General features: G+C 29.8%; 1 protein-coding gene across 2 annotated transcripts in view; it reads right to left on the bottom strand.

The window, feature by feature from the left end:
* The window catches only part of LOC118187430 (uncharacterized), a 79,090-nt gene that overhangs the window by 24,835 nt on the left and 36,047 nt on the right, over positions 1 to 18,208 (bottom strand). The window contains exons 1-2 of one of the 2 annotated variants that reach the window (XM_035357649.2): positions 11,759 to 11,930; positions 821 to 954 (exon numbers count right to left, since the gene is read on the bottom strand). In XM_035357649.2, coding sequence (XP_035213540.1) covers positions 821 to 905 — 85 coding nt within the window. In that variant the 5' untranslated portion in view covers positions 906 to 954; positions 11,759 to 11,930. Of the gene's footprint in view, positions 1 to 820; positions 955 to 11,758; positions 11,931 to 18,208 lie in introns of those variants that run through there. The other variant, XM_085807220.1, reaches the window with a different exon arrangement.

Raw genomic sequence — 18,208 nt, 5'->3', positions numbered from 1 at the left:
CTGGCGTTCACTTCTTTGGAAACCGTAAAGCAGCACACCAGTACTTCCTTAAGAATAAACCTAGTGATTTTAAAATTAGAACCCCATAGTCTTACAGAGTATATTAAGTCCCCATAGTCTTTCTAGCTGCTTGAGAGATGGGGAAAATGTCAAAGAATAAAATAGTACTTATGTGATCGAATGAAAGTTTCTAATGCTTTTGTATTTCTTCATTTGTATTTATCACAGAACAACTCTGCTGTACATTTCGAATGACCCAATGCATAGATATAAGAGAGACAATGTTGCATATTCGTATCTCTGTAAGACTATGGGGTTCTAATTAAAGGAAAATCTGCAAAACCATTTCTAAAATTTAAGTTTTAACTATAGTTATTCCTGAGATTTACATTCTAATGCCAATATTGTTCGATATGATTTTTCAATTTAACCGCTTAAAATGCGCAAAAAGAGATTTTGACTAAACGAAATTAAAAACAGTGGCAGACAAGCATAGATTAATAGCCCGCAGTTTTAGGCGTAATGGCTTTTGTCTGAGTCTTTGAAGCTTTTTACCTAAATCCAACTGTTGCGAATACTTGTTGAAACTGACTTGCTCCTTTCCGCAAAGCCTTTATTATTTACGCTAGACCACTTGTGAAAGTGAAGTACTTAGGATTTCGAAAATGGGTTCACCCCTCAGTTGGTTTTATTTTCCCCTTAACAAAGCGTTTTTTTTTTTTTTTTTTGTTTATTTTTTATTTCTGGTAAAAATAAATGATAACGGGCGGAGCTCGAGTCGAGCTCGAATCGGAAGGTGGTGGGAGGATGCCATCCCTACCTGTTGCCATGACGACGAAGAGAACGAGAAGCACAACAGTGAGGAAGGCAGAGCTGCAGGGACCCACACCATGCTCACACATCATTGCTGCTTGCAACCAGCCTCCTGATGACAGCACACGAATATGTCCAGGTCTGCAACAGAACGACATTTATCTATTACCTGTTTTTTTGGATTTTGTGACTCGCCTTATCCATGACCAATTGTTCTTAGTTATTCATTCTTGGTAATGCAGGTAAGAAAAATTTTATTATTAAAGGTCTAAGAGCGGGAGAGGGGCTTTGAATGAAGTAAGTAAGTTTTAATTTTCCCGGTATTTGATTTCATGGATAAGGCGAGTTACAATAACAATATAAATATTATTTAAATTTGTTATAATCACTTTTTTCTAGGGAAATTTCATGAACAAAAGGTAAGAATGACATTTCGTTAAAGTGACATTTTATTAGACTCTATCAGTAAATAAGGATAATGTTTCGAATCACTGTGTTCTACATATTATACTTTTCTAGAGTCAAATTAGTATTATGCATTAAAATGCATTTAATGTAACACAAAATGAATTGTCAGTACTTTTTTGTCTTTTTCTAATGTGCATATGATAATATTGCGTAACGATACCTTTCTAATACAATGACGTAATAATTGAAAACATATATCCGATGAAATGCGAAACAGCAAAATTGTTGCACAGAAATAGCAATTTTTATTTTCAGAATAATATTTATGAAAAGATAAATTAAATCTCTAAAATGAAGATAGCTGAAGTCTGAGATACTGAGGATACTGAGTAAAGGGGCAGAGAGAAAGCAACATGCGCCTTTATAAATATCAGCGTTTATTACGTATCTATATGATTTTTTTGAAGGAAATAACATGTAATGGGATGCCGCGTTTTACATTTAAATGCAAATTTTTTGTGTTATCACTGCTGAATGGACAATAATATTAAGCTCATAGTTGAACTCTAAAATACCTTATTAAAAACTAACTATTAATATACTTACAAATCATTAATAATAATAACATCTATTAACTTCTTACCATAGAAACAATTCATTCTATGAATTAAGCACGATAACAGAATATTTAACTTCTGAGTTTATTGCGAAAAATAAAGAGGAACATATGTGACAATTTAGAAAATATGTAAAGTATATAAAACTATGATTAGACAAATTACTATTAACATTTTTAAAAGTGCGTTTACAATTATAACTACTACCCAAATGTTCGTTTTATTTCGCAGTATAACATTAAATATATAAAAAGAGAGATGATAAAAATTAGCTTCAATTTGAAATTAGTTCAAACTGGAGTTTCTTTCTTAGAAGAAGAAGCTACATTAAAGAAAAATAATTTAAAAATTACCAGAAAGACGTCTTGGCTTTTTAAAAATGGCCATTATAATTTTGAAAGTTTGTTTAAAATAAATCTTTCAACAGGTGTGGAAATACATTGTATAGATCATTAAATGCTATTTATTTAGAAGAAGTAATTTAAATTATGACACTTGTTTCTCGAAAAGCAAAATTCTGCAGTCTGTTTGAAAAACTTCCGAGCATAATAATTTTTCTAATGGAAATATGTCTCGATTGTTTGGTAAGGGCATTTAATGGATTGTTTTATAAAGATTAAGAAAAGAAAAACAAAGAAATCGAATGAATTGAAAAACACGTAACGGCTCAGAACATTTGATCTTCCATAAAAAATCAATATAATAGAAATGTCAGAATAAGAAATACACATTTTTAATGCATAACGTGAGAAGGAAATTGATCTGCTGAAAGTAACCTTATTATTTAATCATTTTATTTAATAATAATTAATTTAAAGAACAAAGTTGAAATTAGAGGATTTAGATTTAATATATAAGTATGTAACTACTTCAATTATAATAAATTGATAACAATGATAAAAATCAGTGTTGCGTTTCAAAGAAAAGCTCACCAGAATTATAATTTATCTTAAATTGACACTTCGATAAGTTTACCAAAAATACGTACTCAACAATTATTTGGGGGAAAAGGTAAATATTCTGAAGGAAGAGAGATGTTGGGAGAAATAAGATAAGGAAATGGTAAAGAGCAGACATATGGTTAAAGTTAAATGAACAAATAATAGGATTTGCTTATATTTCTTAGCTCTTTCTTATAAAAATATAATTACTAAAGTCACAAAGCAAAACATTTTTGATGCATGCAATAAAATTTTTTCAACTGGAGTTGCGTTAAAGCTTGCTCTTTACTCAAGCAATGAAAGTTATATAGCGATGTTTCTTTGATATTTGCTCAGAATTAAAGTTTGTTTTCAATTTAAAATACTTTTCCCAATGTTTGTTTTTCAAACTAGAAATTGAAGCAGAGTAATTTCATTGACATTTTTCTTCAGTCGGCAGATTTTAGTTAGCGGTTTTCAACAAACAGTTCAGAAAAAAATTCTTAATAACAATTCTTATAACATTTTCAGAAATACAGACATGGTCTTTTTATGCTAAGCACCTTCTTTTAGAAACGGGCGACGTATCAAGAAATATACTTATTTGAATAAGAGAAATACCAGAGTAGTCCAGTAATTGTATTTATTTAGAGTATTCCAGTAACTGAAACTTAATTGTAAAGCTACAACGTTAAGTGATATTTCTACAAAACAAGGTAAAGGTTTTGCTATGGTTTAAAATATCATGTTACGAAATTCGTAAAAATGTGAATAATAAAATAATAAGATATAATTATTGACAAACATTCAGATGCATGTAACTGCTAAAAGTAGAAAAATTGAAACCAAAACACAAAGTACGTAACGCATTTTTCGAAAGCTATTTTGTTTAGAATTATTTAATTTTGTTTTGCTGTTTCATGTTTGTTTTGCTCTCTGCTGTTTTGCTGAAATATTACGAAATAACCTCAGAAAAAAATTATGTATATTTAACAAAAAATATTTTTTTTTTACATTTTTCGCGGAATTTGTTTGCCAAGGTCGCACTTTAACTAGTTATAAAGGAATACGTAACTGCAAAAAATGTGATTTTAATTAATCCTTTATATATATAAAAAACAAGTTGTTATACGAAAATTCGTTTTGACTCTAATTTCAAAAGAAGTTGGAAAGAAAAATGCTTTATAATTATATGCCGATAATTAACTTTCTATCTGAATATAAATCTTCTAAAGCCATAAAATTATCATTTAGACAATTTTAGATTATATTTTTAAATTCATATGTATTATCTTTTGTGTCTTTTCTTTTCCTTCACTTGAATGACCACATCTGAATTCTTCCTAGAAACAGTTTCAGAAAAATAAATGAGCGAAAAATTCATTTATTTCACGCAATAATCATAACGAAAGTGCTCATAGAATATTACATGTTTAGAAAGTATCACTTAAGTTATGCATGTGTCTATAGATGGATGCATACCTAATTCTTTCTGTGTGTATATATGTATTTATAGAGAGTGAAAAAGAGAGACAGAGGGAGAGAGAGATGTCCCTTATCCGCATATTCATCATCCACTGTTACACCTATGTACTATTTTCCAACAGAAGTTTCGACCTTTGTAAGTGAACCGGGAATGAAAATAGTCAAAATAGTCGTTGCAGAATCTTGCGTGTTTTCTCAAGCTAAGGTTTCCCCCCTAGACGCGTCCCTTTGTTTAGCTTATATTCCGAATAATCTGTTTGAATATGATGGTAAGAGGGAATTTCTGCTTTCCGTTAGGGAGTGTTTAAATCGTCTTTATTTCTGTACTTATAGCTGCAAGGAGACAAATGTTTTTTTTTTCTATCTTTCCATGAACCAGGATATTACACTAAATGGTATAAGCATACCATATTTACATTTCTTCTGTCCCATATTTGAAGAAATAAGTTAGAATCTAAACATCCATTACTTTGATATTTACCATAGAGGAAAAGCAAGGGTATAATGTAATGTTTCACATACTTATTTATTACCACAATATGTATAGTAGAATAAAGTATGTTTTATCATTACCATAATTAATGTTGGCGAACCTCAGCCTGCTTGTCTAACGCTAATCTCATGTATAATACACTTAATATAGCGTTTGCTATTATCTTTGGTTTCATTTATTTAGGGTAAATCTTGCAACGTATTATCGGTGGATTTAGGAGCACAATTGTATATACTTTATAGTTTACCCTTTCAGCCTTTTCATTTTTACTGTCCTCCTCATTCTCTGGGCAAATGAGGAAACGCAGCATAAATATTTTCAAAGAACTGGTAACTTTAATGAAATGAAAAAAATAGAAAATTTAACATTTTATAAATTATCTCTGTTGTTAGTAGAACTTGAATGTATTTATTTAGATCATCTCTGAGAAGTTAAAAGTTGGATGGTAGTGATCTGTGGAAATCAGAAAGTAATTGAACAAAAAAATAACTATTTTTTAAATGGAGTGAGTGAAGTAGAGTGCTCCTTTTCGTGATAGGTTGGTTTGGTTTATTTGATTAAGGAAAAGCATGCGAGGGCTCTATGCTTAAGGGAAGGGAGGCATTCATTGAGGGCTTTTTAAGGGAAATTGGCTTATATCACCATTACATACTAGGGAAAATAACTTTTCATTGTAGGCTTTATTTTGATTCTTTAAGAGTGTTATTCTTTTATTGTCCTACATTTTTGAAAAGTAAAACTTTAGATAAATAAGTCAGATTTTCATCACTTACAATTAATTTTTTGGGGAAAGGAAAAGAAACCGCTTAATGGAATTTTGCTTTATTGTCTTTTACTGCTGTATATTCGGCTATTATTTTGCTTTGTTTGACTGAATGACAGACATTTTAAAATTTAAAAATGAGTTGAATGTGCAATTAACAGAGCTAATAGAGGGGAGATTATCATCTAACAAATACGACTAAATCTCAGGTTACATTTTGCCTCAGTATATACTTCAAATATGATTCCTAGTAATGTAAAAAGAGAAGATAACCTTCACAAAATTTATAATTTTTATTCATACCCATTCATATTTTTATATCCTTTAATTGTTTAATGATGTGCTAGTTACAAAAAAAATTTCTAAAAGTGTATCCTAAAAAGAGGCAGATTTGAGTAAATTTACACAAGTCATAACTGAAATAATATGTAATTTTGAAATACATTGAAATAACTCGTACAGATGATATTAAAAATGTGCGTATTTCTATTTTAAATAAAAGTTAATATTGTATCAAATGGTAAAGAAAATAATTTCTCTCTTCTTTATATGTGAAAACTATGGCAGTTATTTGTGATAATTTTAAAACATTCATAATGTTTAAGGAAAAGCAAACTATGTCATTAATTGAGTACCTTCTCAGATTCTGGATTAAACATTCTTATCATTTTTATTAAGATTCATGATATTTCTGTTTATATTTTCTTTTTTAATGTCACCTTACAAAGCATCAAAGCTATAAATTAAAAGATGTTTATGCAAAGCATTCGATTTTAGGAGTAAAGTATTCGAATCCTCGAATTTCACGAAACTTGGGAAAAAAAAAAAATTCTAATCTAAAATATCATTAAGCCTTTTAACTCAAAATTGTAAGAAAATTCCTTTTAGTTTTGCACAAGTTTATTATAAAACAAAAACACGACTGTTGTTATTTCAGTGGTCACGGATCCACCTTTTTTCTTTTCTTAGCGTTCGTCAGTAGCATGTTATTTAATTTCCTACGGAAAATTTAGCGTTCCTTGTTTTGTATTTATGCTTTAATCTTGAAATAATCCTCTCTTCTCTTTACTTATTTTAAGCGTGCGCCCCACCTGTAGCCCAGTGCCTTAAGACCATTAAATACTGATAGTTCGATCGAGTTCCGAATTAAGGCAAACGGACTGGCGCGGATGCATTTCTTGGCTTCTGTTATGTATAACAGGAAGACAAGCCATTTGCCTTAGAAAATCCATTACGATGGCATCTCGCCTTTAGGTAGACAGCTTCTGTCCAATTTGCCATATCCAAATAAACTTAACCTAACATTGACTTAAAAGGATTTTGGAAAATGTGAATATGAACAATTATTCAAATGTTTTTTGTCAAATAATACTGAGAAAACTGAATTTCCAGATTCAGTAATTTACAGTGATATACTTTTTAACGTTCCATTATATTAATCTAACCAATTATTATGATTTAGGTTAAAGTAACACGCTGAATAACGATTACTGGAGGAGTTAAACAAAAAACAACAAGAATCAGCGTAATGTTTATACATAACGCTGATTGTTGTTGTTTAACTTCTCCAGTAATTAAATATTATGATTTAGATTTTTACTGTCATCTATTCCTTCCGTTTCCCTACCATAATGCAAATCAGGTAAAAGTATTTAAGGTGAGGTTTTCGGACTGTAAATCAGAACGTGTTTTTGACTCTCGAGGCGCAATACAAGGTTTCGTTAACTCAGATAATATTGTAATCTTCGGCTTTGCATTATAATTGCCGACATTTAGAATGTTACGCGGTTGAGAAGTTTGAGCAGACTTCATGTTGAATAAATTGTGTAGTCTTCGGATATTATATTTAGTTTAAATTTGAATTTGACTGTTACATTAAGTTATCTTGACAAGTGGCTGGCTAATTTCGCAAGCACGAGACGTCCATTTTATGTTCAAGATTCTGATTTGATAAAAAGGTTGTTTTGTAACCTTCTCAGGTCTTTTTCCTTATCTTCAGACGAGCGATAATTCACTCCGAGTCCGTTAGGAGTTTGAATACCAGTTTATACTGCTAAAGAACTCCAAACTCTGTAATTCAGTTTCTCTACTTCGTTTAGCATTCTTTTAGTAAATTTAACCTGAATTTTTTAAAAACGTATTCTTAAACTTCCTTTCCGTTGTATAACTTTTCCCCTCTTCTTTACCTATATGAAGGCTTCGAGAAACTTCTAGGATTCTTCTGATATCTAACGGAAAGTAATATACTTCTCACCGCCTGCTGAGAAGCTACCTGCATTTCCAAAATTATACAAGGCAATAATTGTGAATATTAAATAAAAAGTTTCAAAAAGAAATCTTGGCCTGATTTAAGCAAAAAAAAAAAAAAAAGTATTTCCCAAGCCTTCCTTCAGATAGCTCTCCAAATCCTTCAAAAATATTTAAAATAAGTAAAAATAAAATAACTTTCTTCCGTTATGGATTTAAGAAATGCAAAATTAAAAGCTAGAATGACATTTAAAATTTTTCTTACATTCTCATTGGCGACTGATATCGTTTAGCGAAACATTGATTTTACTAGTGCTAGCTTGCACACCCAATCTTCGCCGTTGCCTGGCCACTACGAAGTTCATGATGTCACACAAATATGAATAAATACATATCTTTATTACTACTTTACAACACTTAAAGGAATCAACTATGATGAATATAGACAATATTGCTACCCAACGTATCAAGAAATAGTGGTTATTCAGAGCAAAAAGGCTTTCTGCTGAAAAAAAAAAAATCTACGTGAAGGGAGTTGAGGAATGTTAGTTTGTTTTAATCATACAAGCGGAAACTTTGCTTTGTATGTGAAAGCTGCCCGATACGGGCAGGTTTTCGTACAACGTCCTTTACAGAAATGCGGTAACTATAATACAACTGTCATATCCTCTCGTAAACCAGCTCATTCTATATTCACCGTACACCCAGCCGTACGGATAGCCCATTATATATTCTGGAGTCAAATCTGCATAAATTATTCAAGTCCCACAACATTACCATACATTTCAAGGAGAGATCAAGGAACTCTTATTATGACATTAAGTTTTGAAACGCCTTGATAAAGTTAGTTTTAAGGTAAATATTTTAAACAAAATGAAGTAAAATAGAGAAATTAGTAAAACGTGATCAAAATTATTTCTTCCAGTATTCTACGCAATACGACAAATTTAATTACAGAATAAAAAATAAGAAATATGCAAATTAGTCAAGAGCTTCCATCTTTCGACAGACTGCATCGATACTTTGATTTGCTTAAGAGAGATGCGTATGGATATTTGAAGTTCTTTAATTTAAGAGAAGTTTATTGAGAATCCGGTGTTGTTTTTCCCCTTTTACTACCGTATCTTATGAAATCATAGTTGATACTTCGACAGCGTTGCGAATTTTTTGTTACTCGATGTTGCATGGAACACAGCGATGTCCTAATCTGATTAAAGTGAAGTAAAGGTTTATTTTAGGAAATATTTCATCAGAGATTTAAAAACTGACTACACACTATTTTCTTTTCAAAAAGTTTATTCGTTTATCTGTCAAGCATTAGGTTGCCAGACCTCTAATTAGTTTACGATGAATTTTTCTAAACATTTTTTTTTTAAATTTAGAAAGCAGAATTTTAAAGCAACTCTCAGAAATTTTCAAGTTTTAATGTAGAGCTTTCCTCTTCAGGATTTTGTAATCTATTAACGCATAGAAGAGGTTATCATTTTCACTTCCCAAACTATCCTTTTCACATCAATTCTTGGTCCAGGGGTTCCCAGCGGGGTCAGTATTAACCCCTGGTTGTCGATGAAATTTTTAACGGAATAGATAACCGATTATGCACTGACGGTTGATAGGGATAATCAAAATGCCATTGATTAGAAAGTAATGATTAATAAAATGAATAAATAACATTTTATTGATATAAAGTTATATCATATGGTAAGGGAGAAATAATGTAAAATAATTATAAGGAAAAAATACACAAAAATTATTTAATAAATTTTAAAAATCATTAATAATTTTTAAATATATAAATTTTTTATGAAATAAGGGAAATATTAAAAGCAAAATAAAGGAATACAAGAAAACATAGCTAAGAAATACGAAGAACGCAAAATTTCCTCAGAAATTAAATTGTTGCATAAAGGACGCTTGCAAAATTAAAAAAAGATTTTAATGCTCGTTTCTAAAACATTCCAAATTTGAATGTGTCAGCTTAGCTCATACAACCATCGAACTGCGGAATATTTGGTCTTCATGTTATGATGCAAGAAGTACTGATTGAAGGATGTTTAAAGTCATATTAAAAATAAACGCGCACGTTAAGTTTTCGAATTTAAAAGTCAGACGAAAGAAATTTCTCAAACTAAAAGTTATAACCGATTAACATTTTTGATTTTACCCTCTTCATAACTAGTGGAAGCCCACTTTAGTCGCGGCAGTAATGTACTATGGAAAACAAGAAGCAGGTTTATTTTTAAATGATGTCATTCAAGAATTAAATTAAGCAATTTGATGACAAATAGTAAAAATATTGCATTAGTATATCAGTACAATTGCATATATATGCGTATATATATAATTTATTTACTAAAGAAAATTGTGAATTTTAGATCATTCTATATATATATATATATATATATATATATAAGTAAGTGCACCTATAATTTTTAGATGCCTATTGGTATTGTAAGGTTACATTGCTTTTATTTGTCTATCACTTTCTTTTCATCAATAATTGATATTTAAGTGCTATAAATTTCTACAAATATGTATACATATTCTTGTATATAATATATATATCCAAAATATACATAATAAAAATTGTCATGTAAAATTTTAAAATTTCATTCATTAGTTAAGACTGCTATCTAGCTCTTTCTTCCAACATATTTAATTAATTATGCAAAAATATAAATGTTTTTCTACTAAATAAGCGCTTTTTTGTAACTCTCACAAATACTTTTTGCTAACTTTTGAAGATATTTATTTAATTTTTTAATTATTTTGGAAGTGTTTTTTTACACTCAGCTTAATTCAATAAAATATTACATTAGGTCCTTTTAAATAAATATGGTTTTCGTTAATTAAAATTTTGTAACTAATTCAGAGTCAATTAATTCGTCATATTTTACAATAATATATTCATATTCTTCAGAAAAGGAGAAGATATTTAATTCTGTAGATATTTGAATTAATTATGAGTACACGAGTTATGATAAATGCAGATTAAATGTATAGTTTTTACGTTGGTAACACTGAGATCTTACAATTAGATATCTATAAAACTGTTTCAGTGAGTATTAGATATTTATAAAGTTAGTTAATTGTTTGTGGATGCAAAAGTGAAAACTTATTTAAATAATATTAAATGACAAGAGTCAACCTATGTTTTATAATACAATCCCAAATAAATAGTAATTTGTTTCGACTACTACAGAAAATTTTTATTAGAGTCAAATTAATAACTATAAAATTCCAATACATATAATTTCTACAATTGACGCTAGCATGGAAATTTAAGAAAATTGAACTCATTTATTCTGATAAGTCACATAACTAAGGGAAGAAGCATTTTAATATGTAAAATTCGTCTGTCAGGGTAAAATTATGGCTTTATTAAAAAAAATTTAAAATTAGATAACAGAACATGAATTTCTTGTCAATATGCTAACTTCAATTTTTACTTTAGTAATACTATAAGCCAACAACTTATCGAATTTATTTGGCCGCCTTAGATTCCCTCTACATTCTATCTACTAAGTTATTTGGCACTTCCGTTCTTCGAACTTTTGATCTGGAACACCTAATTCAATCTTTACTCCATTTTTTTTATTTTAGTCAGTACTCTCCCTGTTTCAATGTTTTAATATTTTTGAAAAAGAAATATTTTGTTAAAATTTCGCATAGCTTTGTTTCCGCTTTCGTAACATAATTAATGCAGTTTTTAATATACGTAAAGAATTGATATGCTACCTCACAATTACGAGATTAGCTTTCTGCATCTTTTGAGAACAGACCAAGGAAATGTTAAACTTCCGTATACTGCAATGTTCATGTTCTCTAAAGAGTAGACTGTTAATAAGAGTTGAGTTCATTGATACATTAGTCTTCATATGAATTTCATATTTATTAACCAAAATCACGAAAATAAGAAAATGATATTTACTAAAATATTTCCATGAAAAACACTTTTTAGTGCCAAGGATTCATAATATAAGTAATATAAGACTCAATGAAATCGACATACCCAAGTTGACAACAAAACGTCTGCGCACGTCTGGTTAAAATGCTCCACAGAGGATACGCTCACTACGCTTAATGAGGAAAATCTCTCGTTCAAACTTCAGTTATTCACAGCTGAAGGACAACGCACGAGGTCATGATTGCAAAACAAAGCCATTGTAAATTTATGCTAACAACGAAACTCTTCTCAACCACAGCTGTGACTCACCTACTGATTTTTGTAGCCTGTCTAGTTTCTACGTCGTGGAGATTCAGGTTGCTGGAAACGCCATGGCGTAACTACAGGAAACCGGACCTTTCAAACGTGTGCTCTACTTACGAAGTATGAACTTTGGCCTGTGTTCTTAGACACTTATCACTACAGGTGGTATTCGATGAATTCCCACATTTTTCCTCCTCTCATAATTAATTTTTTACGGATCATCAACTTGCGCTCCTTTCTCTCGTTGGCATACATTGCTAAAATAGAATTCGATAATTCTGCAAATACGTGTTTACTCTAGTAAACGGCATTTTAGAGAATTGCACTGCTAGAAATGTAAGATTCAGTTTCGGTTTTAAACAATTGCACTTGTTTTGAGGAACATACCCCCCTCCCACCTAACCAGAAATAAAATATATTCTATCTGAAAAATCTTCTATCTGAAAAAGTACTCTAGAGTTGAAAGGGATATTCAAAAATCGTAGGAGATCTGATGGGATAACATAAGAATGTTTCAGAAGAAACTTTGAATTCCTCTTGTATTGCCTAAACATTTTACTACGGTAAGATTATTTAAATATCTAAGCAATTTACTGTAACATATGTTCAGCAGTTTAATATTCTGAGTATCATAATTTAGTAGGATAAGTCTATTGTTTTCAACTGTTACTGTTACTTTCTAGCAAAATAGCGCAATCTTATGTATTTGCAGATAGGATAGCAATAGGGTTGTGTTATGTAAGTTATCTGAGAATTTTTTCAGAGCATAAAAAGGTGAAATTTATGTGTGATTATGATCTTCAGAGAGTCATGAAAACATCTCAGAAAATTATCAAACAAAACTAATTCTAACATTTTAAATCCATATTTCAGTTATTAAAGCGACTGAATTCTATATGAGTTAAAAATATGGGAAAGAACAAGGAATGTATAATCATGAGTTGAAATACAGTTATATATACTCAATTGTGTTGTAGGATTCCCTACTGAGTAATTCTAAGTTACAGTTAAATGTGAAGAATCTTAAGAAGTAGTAAGCGAATAATCGCTTGAGTTCGTGAGACAGTGAATAAACTTGGAAAGGGTTAAAAGACCCTTTATTATTCAAAATTAAGATTTAACAGAACTCCGTCTTGGAGTTCTGTTAAATTTTGTTTTGGATTACTACGTTCTGTACGGAAGTGGTAAGTTGAAATTAAGAAGCGATAGGAACGGAAGTTTAGCTCAAAATTTAACTGTTAATAAAGCTAACATAATTCTTTCATATTGTGGTGATAATTTGTTTGAATAAAAGATTTACTTTTCACACTTAATTGGCTTACAAAAATAATTACCAATATTTAGGTTACACCTTTAACTCATTAGAGAATGAAACCGTCAGTTTATGAAGCAGAAGAATGTGGATTTTGATTCACGTAGGCCCACCAGCGGCCGAGCGGTAAAGTCGCTGAACACTGGTTGTTCGGTCCGAGGTTCGAATCCCGCGAACGGACTGGCTGCATGGGTGTTTTCGTGGTTTTCCCCATGTGTAACGTGTATACGAGCCAGTTTCCCTTAGAAAGTCCTCCACGAAGGCATCCCTCCCCTTATGCAGATAGCCCTAGTGTGCTTTGCCATAATTAAAATACACCATACACCACACCATTTGATTCACGTATTTCTTTCAGCTGTTCCAAAAGATGTATAATGGGAAAATGGAAATGTTTACATTATATTAATGTTATGAAATAAGCGTAGAGTTTATTTTTATGAACTTTCGAAAACATTCGCTTTAGAAATGTAAATTAATTTTAATTTATGTACTGAGATTATTAAATAAATATACAATAAAAGTGCATCTGAGAAGTTATCAAAAATAAATAAATTCAAGGAATCCAGCATTTACGCTTCAGTAAGATTGAAAAAAAATGTAGAACATTAAATGTAATTAAATTACTGCATTTCTACTTCTGATAAAATAAAAAAAAATTAAAAAAGAAAAAAAAAAAAAAAAAAAAAAAAAAAAGGAGAAACGAAAAGGTAAGATAAATCAAGCTAAAGAGGGAAAGAAAAGTTAATCCATAGCGAATGGCAGAGGAAACAAGATAAAGTATAACAAATTGGATCTATACGAGACCAAGTGATTACTCTAATGATACATTAATCGTTTGATGGTATGAGTACCCAATTTGGCAGTTATCAACAAGTGAGAGTTGCCTGTTAAGTGCTTCCCTCTGGAATTCGTGGTTTTCCTCACAACAGCAAAACATTTAAACGCAAATTATGCTTCAGAAAACGCCATTACAATAATTATATTTTCCTGAATTAATGAAATTTACAACTCTGTAGCTCCCATTTTATATCAATACATATTTCTTTGGTTTAGATGTTTCATTTTAGATGTCAGATTTAGAATTAATAAAGTTGTTTTGTATAAAACGCATGGTCCTGAATTTGTAAAGTTCTTAATTTTATATAAATTATATCAATTTATAATCAGAAGCAATTACCTTTTTTTTTTGCATATAACGAAAATGACTTTATACTAATTAAGAGACAATATATACCATGATTTAAGATTAACTGAGCATTTTATCTAAATTGTTTATTTTATAAAATTCTTAATTTTATGTAAATTGTGATAAATTTATAATTAGAGCAATTATCTTTTTTGCATATAATGAAAATAAAAACACTAATTAAGAGACAATGCATACCGTGATTTAAGTTTAACGGAGTTGTAGCAAGACGAATACCCTGGAGATTATCGTTGAGTGATGAGAGTACAGGCTTGAGTTTCCTTTCAAAATCAACTCTAAAGTCATCAAATTTTAACTTACAGTAGATCGGTTTATGTTAATCTATCACAAGTGCTGAACAATTGATTGATTATGATAAAATGTTTTCCTATCTAATTAACAGCTTCCGTTAAAGAAATATTCTTGTAGATTCAATTTGTTTCTATCAGTTTTTGAGTAATGCTATAAAGATTGTTCTAACAGAAGAAATGCGATATAGTTAATTCCTATGAAAAAAACTGCTATGATTTTGAAATTATTTTAGTACCTCAAAATATTAATTTAAATCTTAAAGTGCAATTTTGGGAAATAATTATCAATTAGAAAGTAATCTGAAATGCCCCAAAGAGTCATTTCTTAAATTACAAAGAGATTAGCCAGTATACTAATTGGTATGCATAGAATATTGGAAAGTGAGACAGAAACGTTTCCAAAAGATATTCGTTAAATTATTGTCTGAAACATTTTTTGCTTAATTACTTCCGATAAATACAATATGAGAACTAAAGTCGAGAGTACGCTATTTCTAGTAATTCTAACTTAGTTTATCCTAGCTTTATTTTCAGTTTTAATTATGTTATTAACTCGTTTTGATGATATACGCAAGACATGTATTCGGTAATATGTTTAAATGATAATGGCTTGTTGTAACTAAATAAGAAGCATTAAATAATTAAATAATTGATCAAATAGTTTCCCTTTTTTATAAGAGTGCATCATTTGTTTTTACAGCGCTTTAAATTAATAAGAAGTTTTTTTAAAAATGAGAGCTTTTAATTAAGTTCAATTTTTGAAGTCATTTTTAAATATAAAAGGTTTATCCGCATTTTGGAAAGATTTTAGTCCATTAAATAGAAATATCCTATTACCAAAATAATTTTAATTTTGAGGAAAGTATTTAGTTATATATATATTATACTTACAAACTAGTTCTTTACAGCGATTTTTATTAACAAACTTCTTATAACCTAAAGTGTTTGTCCATTGAAAGTGAATATTAGTGGTTTTAAATCACTACAATATAGCTATAGTAACTTCATATAAGGCTCGATTTTTCTCCGAGTAATAAGAAGATTATGTAAAAACGATGTTAAATAATTTTAGGGCATATCGAATTGGCATTTAGTGTCCCTTTCGAATATTGTTGCTCTCTAAAAGAAAAATGATGAAGAAGGTTGTAACAGCAGTTTATATTAATGGTATTAAAACTTCAAGTTCTATAATTATTAAATCATTAATTTGTAAATATCTTACTTTTAACGAATTTGCCATGCAGAAACATTTTTTATGTTTCCAGTTAAAGACTTTTCTTCATGAAAATGTTAGCTTTAAGGAAACACATTCAGTAATAAGTACGTAAGAAGTTATCTTCGAATTAGTCATAAAAATTCCAATGAGAATGGTTTTTTATGTCTGTTATTTAACAGTTTGTATAGTATATTTAGGTTATCATTTAGTTTCTTTAATTAAAAATGTGTTTGTTTAAAAATGAAAGAACCGATAAAAAGTATAGGAAAACTTCCCTGAGCGTGATTTATTTTATTAAAACATAATGCGTACTATGAAAGTCGCGTTAAGTCAGCGAAATAAATTAAGAAATAATTATAATTCATCCACAATAGTAAATTTAGAAAATCCATGTCTACTTGAAATTGCTTAAATTTTATCTAGCGTCTGAACATTGTATTGAGCTACATTAAGAATATATAAAGAAATAAATAAAAATGAAAATAATTTGTTATTCTTGCACTATTAAATTAAAATCTAATACTAAATAAGTTTTATTAAGAAGCTTTCATCCAGTCAACTGGTGACAACTGACGATAGCTTTCTCAAGATTTCAATGAACTTAGACAATATGTGAATAAATTTTGGTTATGAATTCCTAACGTTTTCTTTAAAACGGATAATCGTTGGATGAGTTTAAGGTTGAGTCGCCATAGCATAGTTAGACAAATTTAGCAAGTACAGAAATGTTATCGTCCTGGAAAATAACATTTTTTTCATGAAGCATAATATGCATCATAGGAGGGCATGGCTTGTAAAACTTAGTCATAGTCCTTAACAGTTATTCTTCCTTCTACAATTATAATAATGCCAGCAGAAAGTATGACATAGTTGCCCAAATCACAGCAGACCCGATGTATGCTTGAAAGTTGCTATGAGACAATCCAAATCTACTCCATATGTATTGATTCTCCAGAACGTTTGTATAGTTTATTATCAACGCAAAAGAAGATACATTTGATCCAAAATGACATTCTTTCCCATACAAAGTTGATCAAGATTTGTGTTCCTGCTATTTTCATAAATAAAATTTTGTATTCACATCTATTCCAGTTTTTGATTGCAGCTATCTTTCTTTTCCCCGAATTCCTGATCCTCTTCAACACCCATTTCTTCCAATTTAACCTTTTCTTTCGTCCACTATTGTGTTTCACAGATGGCGTTTTAATGCCAAATGTCATTTAAAGGAATGTCATGTGGGGAGAAGGCAAATGCTGCTAGGAAATACTATAGTATTTGCAGAAAAAACGGCGTGGATATTTGTTATTTTACGGATGAGAAGCACATTCCTAAAAATACTAATACTGGCAGTCATATTTCTAGCCGAGTGGTCCATAATTTTATTGTATTTGGAGGTGCGGTATTTCTGTGATCCACAAAGCGTAGCATAGCATTCCAGAGGCTTAATGACTATTCAGCGTTAACTGCTTTATTCCTGTTTCAGCCCTGGAGGAAACGATTCAGCTATTTTATTCCAGCTCACTTCAGAAAATATCTCTTCATTTCATTTATAACAAGCCCACATTTTATACCCCCTTTTTTAAATAAAAGGAGGTAAGATCAATGCTCTTAACACTCTTCTTATTGTGGTTTGCCTTGTTAGGATATACATAAAATTACGTATGGAAAATAGTATTTCATAAATATTTTTGTTTTATTTTGCATTATTTTAGCAGAAGCGTTTAACCTCATTTAAATATTTTAAAGTTTTCTACGAAAAGCAGTTTGTTATAGTCTTTAAAAACTTTAGCTATTAATAGTATTTTGTCATAGTTTTGAAATTATAAATAACAGTGCATTGTTTCATTTTATTCAAAATTAAAATGTCAGGTTTTGAGTTCTTTCTGTATCAAAAATCCGCATGATGTTTTTTGATGTAAAAATCTTCAAATAGAGGCATTTCTCAGTGCGCATTATTAAAAAAAGTCTAACTGCTATGTTCTAACTTACCACAAGAGGGGAAATCTTTTAATGAGATATAATTAGGTTTAGAACCAATAAATATACAATTTGTTAGCCAATTGCACTGAATTCCTTGCACGGTGTAAATTTAAGTATATTAATTTTAAGATTCAAATAAATAGTAAGGGATAATAAAAATGCATATAATAAAAAGGTCTGTGAAGCAGAATTTGGATCAGTTCAAAGAGCCGTTCAATTCTGTGAGATGTTGCAACTGTATGCAGAA

The sequence above is a fragment of the Stegodyphus dumicola genome, chromosome X1 (assembly GCF_044657685.1).
Source record: "Stegodyphus dumicola isolate Sdum_Otavi_A_Nest chromosome X1, ASM4465768v1".
NCBI lineage: Eukaryota > Metazoa > Arthropoda > Arachnida > Araneae > Eresidae > Stegodyphus > Stegodyphus dumicola.
The sequence above is the reverse complement of the archived record's forward strand: the minus strand, read 5'-3'. Positions and strand labels throughout refer to the sequence as shown.